This window comes from Mesoplodon densirostris, chromosome 15 (assembly GCF_025265405.1).
Source record: "Mesoplodon densirostris isolate mMesDen1 chromosome 15, mMesDen1 primary haplotype, whole genome shotgun sequence".
Taxonomy (NCBI): domain Eukaryota; kingdom Metazoa; phylum Chordata; class Mammalia; order Artiodactyla; family Ziphiidae; genus Mesoplodon; species Mesoplodon densirostris.
This window is the reverse complement of record NC_082675.1, coordinates 7,166,309-7,183,998: the sequence shown is the minus strand read 5'-3', so window position 1 is coordinate 7,183,998 and position 17,690 is coordinate 7,166,309. Positions and strand designations below refer to the sequence as shown.

Here is a 17,690-nt window from a genome sequence, read left to right as displayed (position 1 = left end):
GAGTTCTTTTTCTGGCTATAAATTTATGTAAAAATTCTCCTAACCATTTGAAAATAATATACACCATTGCTCAATATAGTCTGGGAAATAGCAGTTAAAATGTGTTTTTCTTACAAGAGAAACAGTGACAGTGAATCTTAATGAGTACATTAAATGAATTTAAAATCTGTTTTTATAAAGGTCTTATGTCAGGTGCTACTAAAAAGAAGACTCATGGTATTTTAAATTGCTATAGACACCTTTAAGAAACTTAGAACCCATTGTTTATTGCCATGCAAATTGCAATCTTAAATGAATTAGTGGGTTTTTAAATAGTTGAAATCTTAGAATGTATAATAAAGATGTAAATTAAGAAAATGAAATTCTGCATTAACTGTGAATTTAGCTAAATAAAATTATCTGATGAAGCAAATTTAGCCATCAAAACCATTTGGTATGTGGTTATGTGTGTATTCTGTTGGTGCTGGAAGATGTCTTTGTGCTTGTATCAACACGTGTGACTTCATGTAAAGATTCCTAATGTTCACAGTTCTTGGCAAATGCAGTTTCAGTCCATATATAGCCAGCGGTGGATGGTACTGCAGGAAAATGCAGGATTAAAATCGTCCTTGTGTATAATATGTGTGAATCTTTTTCTTTGACCTGAAATTTAAAATGCAGGAGTTTAATCTCTGATTAAAATGTGTAGTTCAGGGGGTGTTCCCTGGTGGTCCACTGGTTAGGGTTTGGCACTTTCATTGCTGTGGCCCGGGTTCAATCCTTTGTCAGGGAACTAAGATCCCACAAGCTGCGTGACGTGGCCAAAAAATATATAATATATATACATATATATTCAAGGATTGAGTTTAATTCATACATTCTGTGTATGTTTGTATTATGTAAATGCTTCTACAATCTAGTATTTTTAGCAAAAGAATACTAACCTTTAAATAGCCTTATCATAATATGTAAGAGATTTGCAAAGATGAAGCCGGCAACTTCAAATACAAATAAAGTTTTTTTTTTAATTTTAACAGATTTTATTTAACACGGTATACCCCAAATATTATTATTTCAACATGACAAAGTTTTGATATGTAGTATTTTATTCATTAAAAAAAATAGATGCTGGCAACATGGGATTTTAAATTCCTTTTTAGTTATTAAATAGAAGCCCCAGTAAATCAGCTGTCACTTAAGGTGTAATCCATGGTAGCTTTCTCGCTCTTAAAGATAAGTTACAATTTTTAAAAAATGAATTCTACCTTTTAGTTTTTTGGGGTTTTTAAATTTTTTTTTTATTTTTGGCTGCGTTGGGTCTTCGTCTTCGTTGCTGTGCCCCGGCTTTCTCTAGTTGCGGTGAGCAGGGTCTACTCTTCGCTGCGGCTTCTCATTGCGGTGGCTTCTCTTGTTGCAGAGCACGGGCTCTAGGTGCACGGGCTTCCGTAGTTGTGGCATGTGGGCTCAGTAGTTGTGGCACACGGGCTTAGTTGCTCCACAGCACCTGGGATCATCCCAGACCAGCAGTCGAATCCATGTCTCCTGCACTGGCAGGTGGATTATTAACCACTGCGCCACCAGGGAAGTTCCTGCTTTTTTGATTTTTAAATTATAAGGTATTGTCTTGTTGGTTCTCCTGAACATGAGCCTGTCCTGAGGAGGTGTCACCCAAATCAGTAAAGCTTCAAGGTAAGAAATTTTAAATTTGTTTTTCCATGTTCAGATTGTCTTTTATGAACACAAGGGCACGTTTTGCTAATTCACAGTCAACCAAAAAGGAAAGGTGAAATACTATTAAGACTTTAGTAATTTGTCTTGCCAGAAATGCCATCTTATGGGTTAAGCAGTAGCGGGTGAGTGACCAGGGGTTAAATACGATAAGCATTATTTTTTTCATAGTCCCTCTATAACGAAGAGTAAAAGGGGGAAGAAGGAGTGACTATGAAACAACACGAGAAAAAAGCTTAGCTTCAACTCAATGTGGTAAATATTGTCACGATAAAGTGTCAAGGTTCTTGCCCCACGGGGCGCATGTCCACCCCCCCCCAACGGGGGACAGCACTCCCATTGAGTCAATCTGCCTTCGTAAATATGGTGACCCTAATTAAATCAATCATCCTTCTTAATGGATGCCCTGAGACGTAAGAAGGCAGATTGATTTAATGGGGGCCAGGAAATCTAAGGTGTTTGATTGGTTTAATGAACGCCAAGAGATTTAAGAAGGACGATTGATTTAGTGGGGGGTCACGATATTTAAGGGAGCCGGTTTAATCAACGAGAGCCACGTGACTCATGGAGACTGATTTAATCAGTGGTGGTCGCGTGATTCGAGGGCTGGGTTAACGTGGGAGTCACGTGGTAAATGGTGCTGATTGACTCAATGGGAGTCACCTGATGTATGGGGCCGATTTAACAATAGGAATCACGGGAGCCATGGGGCTGATTAAATCAGCTCGGGCACACCCCCAAGGGGGACAGGATCCTCCCCGGCTGTACGCCAGGTGGTGCACGTCCATCTTAAGTGGGGCACGTCCACGCAAGGGGTGCAATCCACCCCAAAAGGTACATCATCGTCATTTGATGTACCCCAATGGGTGCACGTCCACCCCAAGGGGTACATCACCATCATTTAACAAAAGAGCTACATCGAGTCAAAAAAAAAACCTTTTTAATTTTTTTTCTCTCTTTTTTCAACTGTGATTCTCAGTTTAGAGCTGTCTGCTGGGATGGCCAGCAACTGACTATTAACTACCAGGGGGGGCGTCTGCCTCCATCTGTTTGTTGTTTGAATGCCAGGAAGTGTTCTCCTTGCCCGATGTACACAGCAGCCAGAGCAACCGCGCTCACAGTTTAGGAGGGAAAGAGGGAAATAAGTAAGCGAGCACATGGTCACACGCCAGGGCGATAGGGCAGAAACAGCCCTTCATTTGCTCCATCATTCCCAGGGTCATGGTTAAGAACGGTTCTTTGCAGGCCGGGATAATGGCTTTTACATCTCCAGGTAAACCATTCGAGAGCCCCCAGGCCCGGATTTGGAAGAACAAAACGCCAGGAGGGGGGCGGGGGCCGCGCCCGACGAGGCCGAGTGGGAACCGGCCTCCTGCGGGGTCTTGGCGGCCGCCGAGGTGTCGCGAGAGCCGGGGCTGCCGCTCGGCTACGCCGTAGGCCGAGTGGGCCGGGCGCGTTCTGCGGGGCCGGCGGTTTGGGCGAGTTTGCTTGGGCCAGCGAGGGCGCGGGTCTCCGGGGTCGGGGTTCGCCCCCGCCGCTCCGGATGGGCGCGCCGATGGCGTTTCTAGGGTGACGCTGCGCACAGCGACTCTCTCCGGGGGCGGAGGAAACACCTATGAACGTTTCGGCCTCCTTCCTGGCCGGGCGCCAGGTGAGCGGCCGCTGCTCCGCGCTTCCCGTTTCCGCCGTCGCGTCCCGGGGAGAGAGGAGAGCAGACCGCGGGGACGACGTGCGTTGGGGTTATTCAGGAATCGTTTCTGCTTAAAATTTAAAACAATACCCAGGACGCAGAAGGAAAACGGAGCGTCACATCAGTTTCCTTACCGTAATGAAAATGGGTTGTTCAGCCCAGGCGCAGAGTCGAGTCGCGAGTACTCGGTGCTCACTTTTTAACGATAACGTTGGGCATTTGTCGAGCTGCTTCTCTATATACCTCCTCGCTTCCTGCGCTTCACTTGCTTCACAGTGCCCTGCGAGTGGAGCAGCACTCTAATAAACCGTTTTACCAAAAAGTCTTGAAAGTAAACTTGCCCAAGATTTGGATTTGTCGGTATAGGATCAGATGAACGTGTTTTGCACGCTTGGCCTGTTGCTTGTTTCCTATTAGAATACGTGCTCCTTGCCGGCTGCTGTGTCCCCAGCCAACTTGGCGCTCGGTAAATATTTGTTGAATGAGTGAGTGAGTGAAATGGCTTACCAAAGACTGGAATTCAAGTCTTGTGGCTTGGAATCTCTTGACTCCAAATTCCTTTTTCTCTGTTTAGTGAGAAACTGTAACTCACTCGTCATTATTATTTATTTACAAATCTTATTTTTCAGAAAGCAATAATGATGTACATGGGCCTCTGGTGAACTTTAAACTACTGTCTTTAAGGTAGAATTCTTAAAGTAACACTTTTAGTTTTTTTTTTTTTTAATTGAAGTATAGTTGGTTTACAATGTTGTGTTAGTTTCGGGTATACAGCATAGTGATTTGGTTTTGGGGTTTTTTTATTTTGTTTTTTAGTTCTTTATTTCGTAGATGGGGACAGTACCATACTTTGGAATGTGACTTACAATCTTAATAATAAAATATTGATAATACGAGCTAATGTTTGTTGGTCGTTTATGATAGAACAAAATTATTTTAAGGCAAGACAAGAAGAAGTTAACATAAAGTTTTCTCTGTCGTCTGAGCCACTGCTTCCTCCCCTTTGGTGTGTATTGTGCATCTGCATTATACATTAACTAGATCCTTTTAGGAGACGTAGGAATGCCTGCTTGCCAAAAAAAAAAAAAAAAAAAAAAAGGCTATTTTCTCCCGGTGCCAGCAAGGAACTCCTTAGGAGCTAACATTCCTTTCTCAATCCTGTAAGGGGTCACTATGACCCACTACTTGCCTTGTATGCGCAGATCTGCATTGTGTAAAGGTCAATATATTATTTTGATGTATAGCCCTTCGTCTTGAAAGTGTTTGTGACTGTGTTTTGACCTCTTACAGGCAGAACAGTTCTCAGAGCTTTCTGAAAGACTGTCTCCCAGGTTATAATCTTCAGCTTGGCTCAAATAAAATTTTCCACTTCTTTCTTAGCTTGACTATTGATTAATTTTTAATGACACTTACAATGGTGCCAAGTACTGTGAAGTGCTTTACAGAGATTATCTTGCTTAATCCACACAACTCTAAGAAGTTAAAATGCTGCTATTACCATTTTACAGACAAAGAAATTAAGGCTTAAGGACATTAAGTAACTTACCCAAGGTCTTAGAGCCACTAAGTGGCTAATTCTGGATTCCAACTGAGGTCAGACCAACTTCACTGCACTAGACTTTAAAATGATGTATGCTTAAAAGGAGTTATCGTAGATAATTTTGTTAGGCATGAAAATGGCATCATGGTTATATAAAAACGTTCATTTTTAGAGATGCATACTAAAGTATCTGAGAGTAAAAAGTATTTTTTATCAACAACAAAAAGAAAAAGGAAAATTGAAACAGATGTGGCAAAATCTTGATAGTGGTAAGAAAGACCTAGGTACTGAGCAAATGGGAGTCTATTGTACTATTCTCTTGTCTTCTGTGAATATTTGAAATATTTCCTTTACAAATTTTGTTTTTAAGTAGGTATGTTGAGTTTGGATCAGTTACATTTAAACAGTAATTACTTCCTGTTTCCCTTTACTTGACTGCCGTAGAATTTCTGGGGCAAGCTGAGGGATAATACTGTTGATTGATACAAGGAGGGGGTTGACAGCAAAGAAAAAAAAAAACGCAGAAATGGGTTTATTTGTGATTAACCAATGGAGGTTTTACAAATGGTCCCACTCTTTAAGAGTGGCGTAAATAGTACGACAGAAAGTGATAGAGGCAGAGTACAGTAGGTGTGAACTTGCTTTAAATACACATAATTTTGATGTCATGTTATAATCAGTGAATAAAATGCAATTAATTTAACTACCTTGAATTGGCAGCAAAAGAAGATATAATTGTTTGGAAAATATGCTTTGGCCGATTTATGTTGATTAGTTTTATCCTGACGTGAAGCCACTTTCTATGTTTAGAACATTGGGTCAGAAGTTGAGGTTTCCACTATCGAGAAACAACGGAGAGAGCTACAGCTGCTCATTGGAGAATTAAAAGATCGAGATAGAGAGCTCACTGAGATGGTTGCAGTACATCAAAGACAACTTCTTTCATGGGAAGAGGATCGGCAGAAAGTGTTGACTTTGGAAGAACGTTGCAGCAAATTAGAAGGTCAGACATATATGCAGCAGCATCTGTCATGCACTTGTACGTGCCAACACGTTAAAATGGCTCAAGGGAAAGATAGGAACATCTCAACACAATCCCTGCTGCACTGGAGTTTATTTTATTTATTTATTTATTTATTTATTTATTTATTTTTGGCTGAGTTGGGTCTTTGTTGCTGCATGCGGGCTGTCTCTAGTTGCGGCGAGCGGGGGCTACTCTTAGTTGCAGTGTGCCGGCTTCTCATTGCGGTGGCTTCTCTTGTTGCGGAGCATGGGCTCTAGGCGCGTGGGCTTCAGGAGTTGTGGCTCACGGGCTCTAGAGCGCAGGCTCAGTAGTTGTGGCGCACGGGCTTCGTTGCTCCGTGGCATGTGGGATCTTCCTGGACCAGGGCTCGAACCCGTGTCCCCTGCATTGGCAGGCGGATTCTTAACCACTGTGCCACCAGGGAAGTCCCTGGAGTTTATTTTTTTTATTTTATTATTTTTTTAATCTATTTATTTTATTTTATTTATTTTTGGCTGTGTTGGGTTTTCGTTGTTGCACGCGAGCTCACCGCAACGGGGGCTACTCTTCATTGCGGTGCGCGGGCTTCTCATTGTGGTGGCTGCTCTTGTTGCGGAGCACAGGCTCTAGGCACACAGGCTTTAGTAGTTGTGGCACGCGGGCTCAATAGTTGTGGCTCGTGGGCTCTAGAGCGCAGGGTCAGTAGTTGTGGCACACAGGCTTCGTTGCTCTGCGGCATGTGGGATCTTCCCAGACCAGGGCTCGAACCTGTGTCCCCTGCACTGGCAGGCGGATTCTTAACCACTGTGCCACCAGGGAAGTCCCCTGGAGTTTATTTTAATTGAAGATAGGAAGACATCATGAACACTCACAGCAGAACAAACACAATGTGAATTAAAGTAGGGCAAGCGAAGTACTTAACTGTAGAAAGAGGGCTGGGCAGCTTCAGTCAACATTGAGTGTCAAGAGTGAACCTGAAGGAAATTAGTTTTGAGTTAAAGTATGAATGAAGATGCCACAGAACTGGCCATTTCTCTTGAACTGACTCAAAGATTTTAAACTTGGTATTGAACTTGATCTCAAATACCTAAAATAGTCATCTTTTAAAATTAGAACAATCTCAAAAATGGCTTACAAAAATTTCCTTTTGTACCATATTTTAACTATCATCCCTTTCGTGCTGCCCTAAAGTCTGAATGTTCTATTGACACTGCATTAATACTAGAATGTGCTAGAGGGGAAAATACTAGATCTGTTTAATAGAAAGACAACAATATATGGCCTTCTTTTTTACTTATATTACACAAAGGATTCTGTAAATGTGACAATCTAAATATGAGTAATTTTTCCATTTCGTTGATGACCATCTGATTTTATTCTGACCACACCCACCCACATGTAGATACACATAAATGCAGTATTTAATATGATTGTACGTTACTTAAAAACAAGAAAATTCTGGCACAAATATCAAAGGTAGATTAGAGCAGCAGATCTGAGAATTTTGAGAGTAAAAGATTGCTTAGAATCCTTCTGGGAGCAAACCAACTCACTGAGTTAATACAATGAACAATAAATCCACATTGTTAATAATCAAGTTATTTAAAAAAATATGATTGTACGTTAGATGCAATATATCTTATATAATTAATATCTTTTATATAAACATATTAAAGAAAAAGATAACATTATATACAAACATACCTCATTTTATTGCACTTTGCAGATATTATGATTTTTAGAAATTGAAGGTTTGTGGCAACCCTGTACTGAGCAAGTCTATCAGCACCATTTTTCCAACACCGTTTGCTCACTTTGTGTCCCTGTGTTATATTTTGGTAATTCTCGTAATATTTCAAACTTTTTCATTATAATTATATTTGTTTTGGTCATCTGTGATCAGTAACCTTTGATGTTACTGCTACGACTCGCTGAAGGCTCAGGTGATGGTTAGCATTTCTTAGCAATAAGTTATTTTTAAATTGAGGTATACACATTGTTTTTTGGACATAATCCTATTGCACACTTAGTAGACTACAATATACTGTAAACATAACTTTCATATGCACTGGGAAACCAACATATTTGTGTGACTTGCTTTATTGTGATATTCATTTTATTGCGGTGGTTTGGAACTGAACCTGCAATATCTCCGAGGTCTGCCTCGGAGATAACCATCAGTATCTGGTTTTAAAATGAGCAAGACACCTGAATAGGCATTTCATGGAACACTGCATGGCCAATAAATGTACAAAAAAGTTCTCATTCTCATTAGTAATTAGGGAAATGTAAATTAAGACCATAATGAGACCTTTTTATACTGACCAGACTGGCAAAAAATATCAGGTATTGGTAAAAGTGTGGAGCAAGGGAAGGCTCATTCACTGCTGGTGGGCGTGTCAGCTGGTACAGCTACTTTGGAAAATCATTTGACAGTTCTGGTAAAGTTGAAGATATACATAGCTGTGGCCCAGCATTTCCTCTTCTAGGAAATCCACTCACCCTTCAATATGCACATAAATTACCTAAGGATCTTGTTAATATGTAGATGGTGATACAGTAGGTCTGTGTATCTAACAAGGTCCCCGGTGATGTCCCTGTTGCTGGTCCAAGGGCCACATTTTGAGTATCGAGGCTCTAGAGGAACTCCTGCAAAAGCACCAAGATACTTGTAGGAGAATATTTAGAGCAGCAAAGTGGAAACAGTCCAAATGACCACCAGTAGTAGAATGTATAAATACATTTTGGCATGATCATATAATGATATTATACAGCAATGACAGTACGCAAACAGGAGTTACCTACAGCCACATGGATACATCTCAGGATCATAATCTTTTTTTTTTTCGTCTGTGCCAGGCAGCTTGTGGGATCTTAGTTGCCCAACCAGGGATCAAACCCAGGTCCTTGGCAGTGAAACCGTGGAGTCCTAACCACTGGGCAACCAGGGAATTGCCAGGATCATAATCTTGAGCAAAAAAAGCAAACAGAAGAATCCATAGAGTACAATTCCATTTACATATGGTTCAAATTAAACTATTCTTAGGGATGTGGTCATAGATAGTAAAACTATAATAAAAAACAAGGAAATGAGTAAGATCAGGACGGTGGTTGGGAAGGTGGGAAACTGGAGAGATTGTGTTCAGGAAGTGACATACAGGGCCTTCTGGGTTGCTGCTGGTGTTCTGTTTCTTGACTAAGGTACAGTATTGTGCATTTCATAATAAAAACTTTTAAAAGAAGTATTAACCTTTAACCATGTGTTTTGAAAATAATGCATTTTCAGCTTCAAATCTGACCACAAGTCAGTTATTGATGAAATCTCCCTCAGGTGAACTACATAAAAGAACTGAAATAATCAGGTCACTCACAAAGAAGGTAAAAACCCTTGAATCGAATCAAATTGAATGCCAAAGTACTCTTCAAAAGACTCAACTACAGCTTCAAGAAATGGCCCAAAAGGCAACTCATTCCACTCTCCTCTCTGAAGACCTTGAGGTTGGTTTTAAGATAAGCTTCCCTAGCCCAAATTCTGTTTGTGTTTCAGTTATTGAAAAATTAGATTTAAATATTTCCATTAAAAATGCATGTGCGTGTGTATGAAAGTATATCCATCCATCCATCATCATAGTTTTGTGTTTATTGTGGGGCTTTGGTTAGCTGCCAGTGCTATCTTGTCTTGGAGATGAAGCTTCATTACAGCCCTTTTCTAACTGTTAAGCCATCTGTTTGGTAGCATCTATCATTTTATCAACAATGAGTTATTTTAGAAAGCCTTTCTCAGATTCTGAGATCCATATCATCAAGTAGCTTCAAATTATGCTTTCTGAATAACTGTCTAATCTGATGAAACAAATATCTATATCACGTTAGTGGCATATTGGGAATAAAATCTGTAAAAGTGATTTTTCAGTTTTCATTTCTAGCTGGTGAGTCATCAGATATCTTTTGAACTCATGCTTTTTGAGAGACACAGTGAGAAAGCCTTTTTTGTTGTTCTTACAGCCTTCATATTCTTGTTTCATATGATATCAGTATAGATCTTGGTAATATAGTGAGTCTTAATAACTCATAATAATTGTATAGATTTTATGTCTAAAAGTTCAGATTACTCTTCTAGACAGTTTCTAGCTATAAAATAAGTGAAGACTATTCTGGAATTTCTTGATATGTTGAATTAAAAAATGGAAGCGTGTTAGTCAGCTTGGGCTGCCATCACAAAGTACCACAGACTGGGCAGAAATTTCTTTCCTCACCGTTCTGTAGGTTAGAAGTCCAAGATCAAGGTGCTGGCCTGGTCGGTTTCTGGTGAGGGCTCTCTTCTTGGCTTGTAAACGGTCACCTTCTTACTGTGTCCTGTGGCAGGGAGAGAGACAGTACATAAGCAAGCTTTCTGGTGTCTTTTCTTATGAGGGCACTGATCCCATCATGAGGGCCCCACTCTCATGACCTCATCTAAACGTAATTACTTCTCAAAGGCTCCACCCCCAAACACCATCACATTAGAGGTTAGGGCTTCATAGGGCTTCAACATGTGCATTTGGGCGGGGGGTGCAATTCAGTCCATAGCAGGAAGATTTTTTTTTTTAATTAATAAACTTTATTTTTTAGAGCAGTTTTAGGTGCATAGCAAAATTGGGTGGAATGTGCAGAGATTTCTCATAGACACTGCCCCCTCCCCCAGCCAGCCTCCTCCACTGTGGACATTCTGCATCACAGCAGTACATTTGTTGCAATCAGTGAACCTACACTGACACATCATTGCCACCCAAAGTCCATAGCGTACATTAGGGTTCACTCTTGGTGGTGTACGTTCTGTGGGTTTTGATGAATAATGACCTGCACGCACCACTGTAATGTCGCACAGTAGTTTCACTGCCCTAAAAACCCTCTCTGCTCTCCTCTGCCACAACCCCTGGCAACCATTGATCTCTTCACCGTCTCCAGAGTTTTGTCTTTTCCAGAATGTCGTAGAGTTGGAATCATACAATATGTAGCCTTTTCAGATTGGCTTCTTTCACTTAGTAACATGCATTTAAGGTTCCTCCATGAAGATCTCTTTTTAAAAAGCCTGATTATTCTTTTTTTCCCAACCAATAAGCACATTATGTACACAATAATTATACCAAATCTAGATCTCTGGGTAAAAAAAAAACAAACCCTGATAAGTGGGAATACCCCAATAGGAAGTTATTTCAACATAAAGATGCACAAAAGTTCATTAATGCTACTTTATTTCAGCAAAGCAAGTCTCTTGCTAATTCTTGCCAACCTGGAAGTATTCATTAAAGACCATTAGGAAGTAGACATGTTTATAAACGTAACTGATAGAACTCAGTAGGGCAAAACTCAAGTACTGAGAAGATGCTGGGGATAATGGGGAAATAGATATTTGTGTTCCTTTTTGATGACTGCTTACTTAGCCCACTTTGTTACTAAAAAAGCTAAGCAGAGCAAAAACAAAACAGAAGAATGAGCACAGATTGTGGCTGGTGAGAGTGATGAAAGCTTTTAAATGACTCAATTAGTATTTTGTGTTGTCCCTCATAGGCTAGAAACAAAAATCTCAGCAACACATTAGTGGAACTTTCTGCTCAAGTGGGACAATTGCAAGCTCGAGAACAGGCTCTCACCACCATGATAAAGCTGAAGGTAATTCAGAATCACGATACTTTCGCTTGCCAGGCACTTTGTAGTTGATAGAGTATAGCAATGTACATTAGGTTACTGAAGTCCCACAGCGACTCAGATAGGTTGAGCTATCAATGTTGCTCTATTTATTTATTTACTTATTTACTTACTTATTTACGTATGTATGTATGTATGTATGTATGGTATGTGGGACTCTCACTGCTGTGGCCCCTCCCGTTGCGGAGCACAGGCTCCAGACGCGCAGGCTCAGCGGCCATGCCTCACGGGCCCAGCCACTCCGCGGCATGTGGGATCTTCCCGGACGGGGGCACGAACCCGTGTCCCCTGCATCGGCAGGCGGACTCTCAACCAACCACTGCGCCACCAGGGAAGCCCTGCTCTCTTTTTTTAAATTCTGGTTTTAGCAATGAGGGAAACAAGTTTAAAATGATGCCCCCAAGGCACTGAGGAGGCAGGAGTGCACTGTGGGTCTCTGTCTCCAAGGCCCATTCCAGGGTCCAGCATGCCTGCATTCAGCTGGTTTCTTCTGAGGTATACATTATTGGGTCTCATAAAGTCATTAGCAATCAAATTACTTGTTAATATTTTTTTTAAATTAATTTATTTTTGGCTGCGTTGGGTCTTCATTGCTGCGCACGGGCTTTCTCTAGTTGGGGCAAGCGGGGGCTACTCTTCATTGTGGTGCACAGGCTTCTCATTGCAGTGGCTTCTCTTGTTGCAGAGCACGGGCTCTAGGTGCGCAGGCTTCAGTAGTTGCAGTGTGCAGGCTCAGTAGTTGTGGCTCGCAGGCTCTAGAGTGTGGGCTCAGTAGTTGTGGTGCACAGGCATAGTTGCTCTGCAGCATGTGGGATCTTCCTGGACCAGGACTCGAACCTGTGTCCCCTGCATTGGCAGGTGGATTCTTAACCACTGCGCCACCAGGGAAGCCCGTTAATATGTTTTTAATTGAGGAGAAAACTTAGCAGTCAAGTAGTTGATGTAGTCACTAACATGCCATAAACAGTGATGGATAAAGTCTCTTCTATGTGGTAACACATGTGTTGGACAGCAGGTGACTAGAGGAGTGATTCTGGTATAATGGGACACTCATGCTAATTCATATGTGATCTTTCCCAGCACATAAATGTTTTTGAGTGATCAGGGACAAGCTTTCATAAAATTAAAAAGAAAATATTAAAATCTATAGAATTGTCTTTAATCAAGTAGTGACCAGTTTCCTGGCTTCAGCAACCCCTACAGTGTCCATCATAGCAAACTCCTGGTGAAGCTGAAAAGGATTGCCTGACTGATGTGTCTGCAATGGCATTTGCTAAACTGTGTTCTTGTACTTAACAGGACTACTGTTTCTTTGCTACTGGTCTGATCACAGAGTTCCATCGGTTTTTGAATGGTCTGCTCAAACCCTATTTTTCCCATAAGTCCTAACGTGAGATGTGCAGACTGTGAAGTATTTTAGGAACGCTTATAGGATGCTATCGCAGAAACCTTTGTCCTTAAGCAAAGGTAAAACCTGCTAGTAATAGTTATTCCACATGAGTGGTGGGGGAGTACTTTTGCATATTATTTTTATACTTTCAGGTGTTATTTGAATTGCTTTTCAACAAGCACATAGATACCTTTTATGTAATTAAAACAACCATCTCAACAATAAGGGGTTCTGAATTGGGTAGGTTTGGGATAAGGTCTTGGCGTCTGTCATGTTAACGAGCTGAAAAGAAGGAGAGGAAGGAGGGCCTATGGGATTTATCTGTAATGCAGAGACTAAGCCCCCTCAAGGGCCACCAGCCTTCCTATTGCTCTTACAGTTTCATAGGTAATCAAATGTTTGCTTCTGAACTTTCTGAGACAGTAAACTATGGTGGTTCGTGCATGGTTTCAGGGGCAGCCGGCTAAGTTCAAACCGGAACTCCATCACTAACCAGCTGTATAACTGTGGCCACTTTACTGTCGGGTCCTCTGTCACGTGGGGAGTGACCATAGTCCCTACCTCAGAGAGTTACCGTGAGGATTAAATGAGGTAACACGTGGAAAGTGCTTGGAATGAAACCGGGTACACAATGAGATCTTTTTTTTTTTTTTTTAATTCTTTTTGGGGTATAGTTGATTTACAGTGTTGTGTTAGTTTCAGGTGCGCAGCAAAGTGAATCAGTTATACATATACATATATCCACACTTTGTTTTTAGATTCTTTTCCCATACAGGTCATTACAGAGTATTGAGTAGAGTTCCCTGTGGTATAGCAGGCTCTTACTCATTCTCTATTTTATATATAGTAGTTTGTATATGTCAATCCCAATGTCCCAATGTATTCCTCTCCCACAATGAGATCTTTTTTTTTTTTTTTTTTGCGGTACGCGGGCCTCTCACTGTTGTGGCCTCTCCCGCTGCGGAGCACAGGCTCCGGACGCACAGGCTCAGCGGCCATGGCTCACGGGCCCAGCCGCTCCGTGGCATGTGGGATCTTCCCGGACCGGGGCACGAACCCGTGTCCCCTGCATTGGCAGGTGGACTCTCAACCACTGTGCCACCAGGGAAGCCCCCACAATGAGATCTTATTAAGTGTAGTGTTTTCTTATTGTTTAGTTGGAATTTTAAAATCTTATGTAACAGTTTTCAAATTTGGTTTGTAGGACAAAGATATTATCGAGGCAGTCAATCACATTGCTGACTGTTCGGGTAAATTTAAATTGTTAGAGCATGCCTTACGCGATGCTAAGATGGCGGAGACCTGTATTGTGAAAGAAAAGCAAGATTATAAGCAGAAATTGAAGGCACTTAAGATGGAAGTCAATAAGCTAAAAGGTAAGGAAGAGGCATAAATTTAAGCATTTTATCTTGGGAATATATTTCTTCCTTTGGGTTCACTTAATCTCATAACTGAGAATAGGACTGTTGTTAGCTTTAGGTCCTACCCTGAGATGTTCATTTCATTTGTATAGAATTATGCTGCAAGTTTTTGTGTTACAAGATAAATAACAGAGTTGGGGGAAACTGCCTAATGCGTTCTATTTTAAAAATAATCTTGCCTTTGCTGTACCGGTTAGCTATTGCTACTATACGCTTTGTAGCAACCAATGACAGTATCTCAGTGGCATGCAACCACGAGCATTTGATAAACCCATGTATCTGGAAGCCACACGGGACTTGGCTGATCTCCATTGGGCCCAGCTGAGCGGCTCCCCTGGGGCATCTTCTCCTCCCCGGTAGGCTAGCCTGGGCATTTCTTCCCACGGTGAAAGCAGAAGCTTAAGAGAAGCAAAAAGATGGGAGGACCTGTATATACCATCACTTCCCCCTCATTCTGTGGCCAAAGCGAGTCACATGGCTGAACCCAGAGTCAGGCAATCCCCTGTGGGAGGATTTACAAAAAATCGAGGGAGGAATGCAGGGAGGGGTGAGGATTTACCACTACAATACAAACTCCCAGAGTGGCTTTTTGGTGCATGTTTTATTTTGGGGGGAATTCCTTTTGTGTCCTCCTGTTCTGTTTTCATTCTCACAGTAACCCCACAGTTTATTTTTCTACTACTTGAAGTTTTCTAATGAAACGAGGGCTGGGTATGCCAGATAGGTTAATGCTATGTACTGGAATATGGATCTAGGTGATGGAGTAAACATTTATATTCGTCTGCAGAGAATGTGGAGGGAGGCCCACTTTTCTCTGGCCTTTCCCCACTGTGGGGCAGGGGAAGCTGTTGGATGGAGGCGCCAACCAGGTCTTAAATCTGCACCCAGACTGTCCCATTTATAAGTGGTCATCACACTAGACACGAAGACTGACTCCTGCTGTGGACCAAGCAAACTTAGAATGACAGAGCCGTGCGATGGTGCGATTGCTCCACCTCTGTCCCTGAGGAAATCCCTCCTGAGGCAGGGAGTTGCTGTCCAAATTGTGAAAGGCTATGGGGCAGGTTTAATTTAAAAAACTCCACCTCCTAAAATCTTGCTCTTATGATGCCCTGACTTGTGGTAAATCATACTTTTGTCTCCATTTGTAGCTTCAGCTAAAATCATAATCATACTATAAGCCCCTTGACAGCAGGGATGGACTCCGTCTTCTCTTTTTTTGGATCCACAGTTAATAGCACAGCCCCTGGGGTACATTGTAGGCATTCGATAAGTATTTATTGAATGCTGTGTTTACCTAGGTAACATTTAAAGTAAAAAGAAGTCTGTGCTATCAACTTTTATGTCTTATTTTATAAATTCAATATTTATTAAAAAAATAAAAGCAGCATCATGGATAGTGGACTAGAGAGTGAGGGAAGGAGACTTATTTAGTTTGGGTGCACTGGGGAGGCGTCTTTGAAGAGAACATTAGAGGTGAAACTTGGATGATGGGAAGAACCAGTCGTGCAAAGATCTGGGCCAGGACCTCCCAGGCAGAAGAAACAGCAAATGCAAAAGCCCTGGTGTGGGTTTTGAGGTTGGGGCCAGTGTAAGGAACAGATTGAAAGGGCAGGGCCAGGCTGTGCAGGTCTTAAGGTAAGGAGTTTGGATTTCCTCCTAAGTGTAGCACAAGGGCTTTTAACAGAGAAGTGACGCCAGCAGATGGCCCTGATTGCTCCGTGGACAGGAGACTGCAAAGGGAGAGGAGGGAGAGGCAGGGTTCGAGCAGGGAGACAGTGGAAGCCTTGGCCAGGGTCACTGCTGGGGGTGCAGTGAGATGTTAGATGAGGGACATATTTTGGTTGTAGATCCAACAGGACTTCATATTAATTGGAAGTGGGTGCTGAGGACGTGAGAGGTATTCACAGTGTATATTCTTCTAGGAACTAGTATTTATTTGAGGACTTTTTTTCCCCTTCTATTTGTGAAGAGGATCTAAATGAAAAGACAACAGAAAATAATGAACAACGAGAAGAGATCTTTCGCCTCAAGCAAGAGAAAAGTTGCCTGCATGATGAATTGGTTTTTACCGGTAAAAATAGATAATTAGTTTAAGTAACCTGAATGTTCTGCGATACTACCATGACGGGCTAAATGAATTGTACCTCTCTCAAAATACTTTATGTATTTAATTAATTTATTTTAACACCCTTTGAGAAACGAGGAGGGACCAGGCAGGGAATTTTAAAGCTGTTATCGTGCCTCCCAGTTCACTCTGTTTCCTCTTCTGTGAAATGAGGAGGTGCTCTCCCTTCTAGCTTGAGTGCGTGACTATACTAACTCACTAAAAACATAGTACTTGGGCTTAAAAATTCAATAAGAAAAAATCTTATGAGCCAAGTATTTGCAAATACTAGATAAAAATTAGGAATTCAACATTTTTTCAATTTTGCAAATAGATCACCTGTAATTATTACAGTTGGAAAATACTCACGTGTTTTGTTACATCAGTACGACTGCAAAATAATAATGTTGGAGATGAATTTTTCATGACTTAAAAGCAAGTTTGTCAATAAGGTGTAACTTAGGCCCCCTTCTGATAAACATAAAAGTGGCACTCCCCACTCTCCCTCACCGCCATGTTCTCCTACACGCTAACCCCAACGCACGTCAGAGTTTCTAGCCTCTCCTTTCTCTGCTCCCAGCTGAGAATCACTGATATTTAGAGCTTATCCACACATGGCCCTGACAGCCAAGAAGATTTTGTTAGACTTTAATTTTGGCGGTTTGTATGAAGAAAATCATAGGTTTGGAGGTAAAGTTCCAAATAGAAGTTAAATGAACTGGGACTTCCCTGGAGATCCAGTGGTTAGGACTCCGCGCTTCCACTGCAGGGGGCGCGGGTTCGATCCCTGGTCAGGGAACTAAGATCCCGCATGCCATGTGGTATGGCCAAAAGAAAAAAGAATTTAATTAACTAAGTGAACATGTTTGGGTCTACTCATACCTACCCTCAGTGTCCTTCCTTCTAGGAAGAGACTACATTTCTATAAGTTAAAGGGCAGAATACAGTATTATATTACATTTTTTTCAAATAAAATGAAATTCTTAATTTTAATCTCATGTGATTAAAGATTGGGGACATGCAGTTTTCTACCACTAGAGGTCACTATTTCCATTATTTCTAGGATTCCTGCGTCTCAAAGTAATTATGTCTTACGTTGTTACAGATACTTACATAAAGATATACATATATTTGTACATCTGCA

At 41.5% G+C, this 17,690-nt stretch overlaps 1 protein-coding gene across 15 annotated transcripts in view; it reads left to right on the top strand.

Moving 5' to 3' along the window:
• The first annotated feature begins 2,849 nt into the window (after positions 1-2,849).
• The window catches only part of CCDC62 (coiled-coil domain containing 62), a 46,189-nt gene continuing 31,348 nt past the window's right edge, over positions 2,850-17,690 (top strand). For 3 of the 15 annotated variants that reach the window (XM_060119427.1, XM_060119426.1, XM_060119425.1), the window contains exons 1-6: positions 3,151-3,436; positions 5,748-5,940; positions 9,227-9,438; positions 11,491-11,592; positions 14,223-14,394; positions 16,412-16,513. In XM_060119427.1, coding sequence (XP_059975410.1) covers positions 3,323-3,436; positions 5,748-5,940; positions 9,227-9,438; positions 11,491-11,592; positions 14,223-14,394; positions 16,412-16,513 — 895 coding nt within the window. In that variant the 5' untranslated portion in view covers positions 3,151-3,322. Of the gene's footprint in view, positions 2,981-3,150; positions 3,864-4,026; positions 4,082-5,747; positions 5,941-9,226; positions 9,439-11,490; positions 11,593-13,027; positions 13,096-14,222; positions 14,395-16,411; positions 16,514-17,690 lie in introns of those variants that run through there. The other 12 variants (XM_060119436.1, XM_060119434.1, XM_060119435.1 and 9 more) reach the window with 12 other exon arrangements.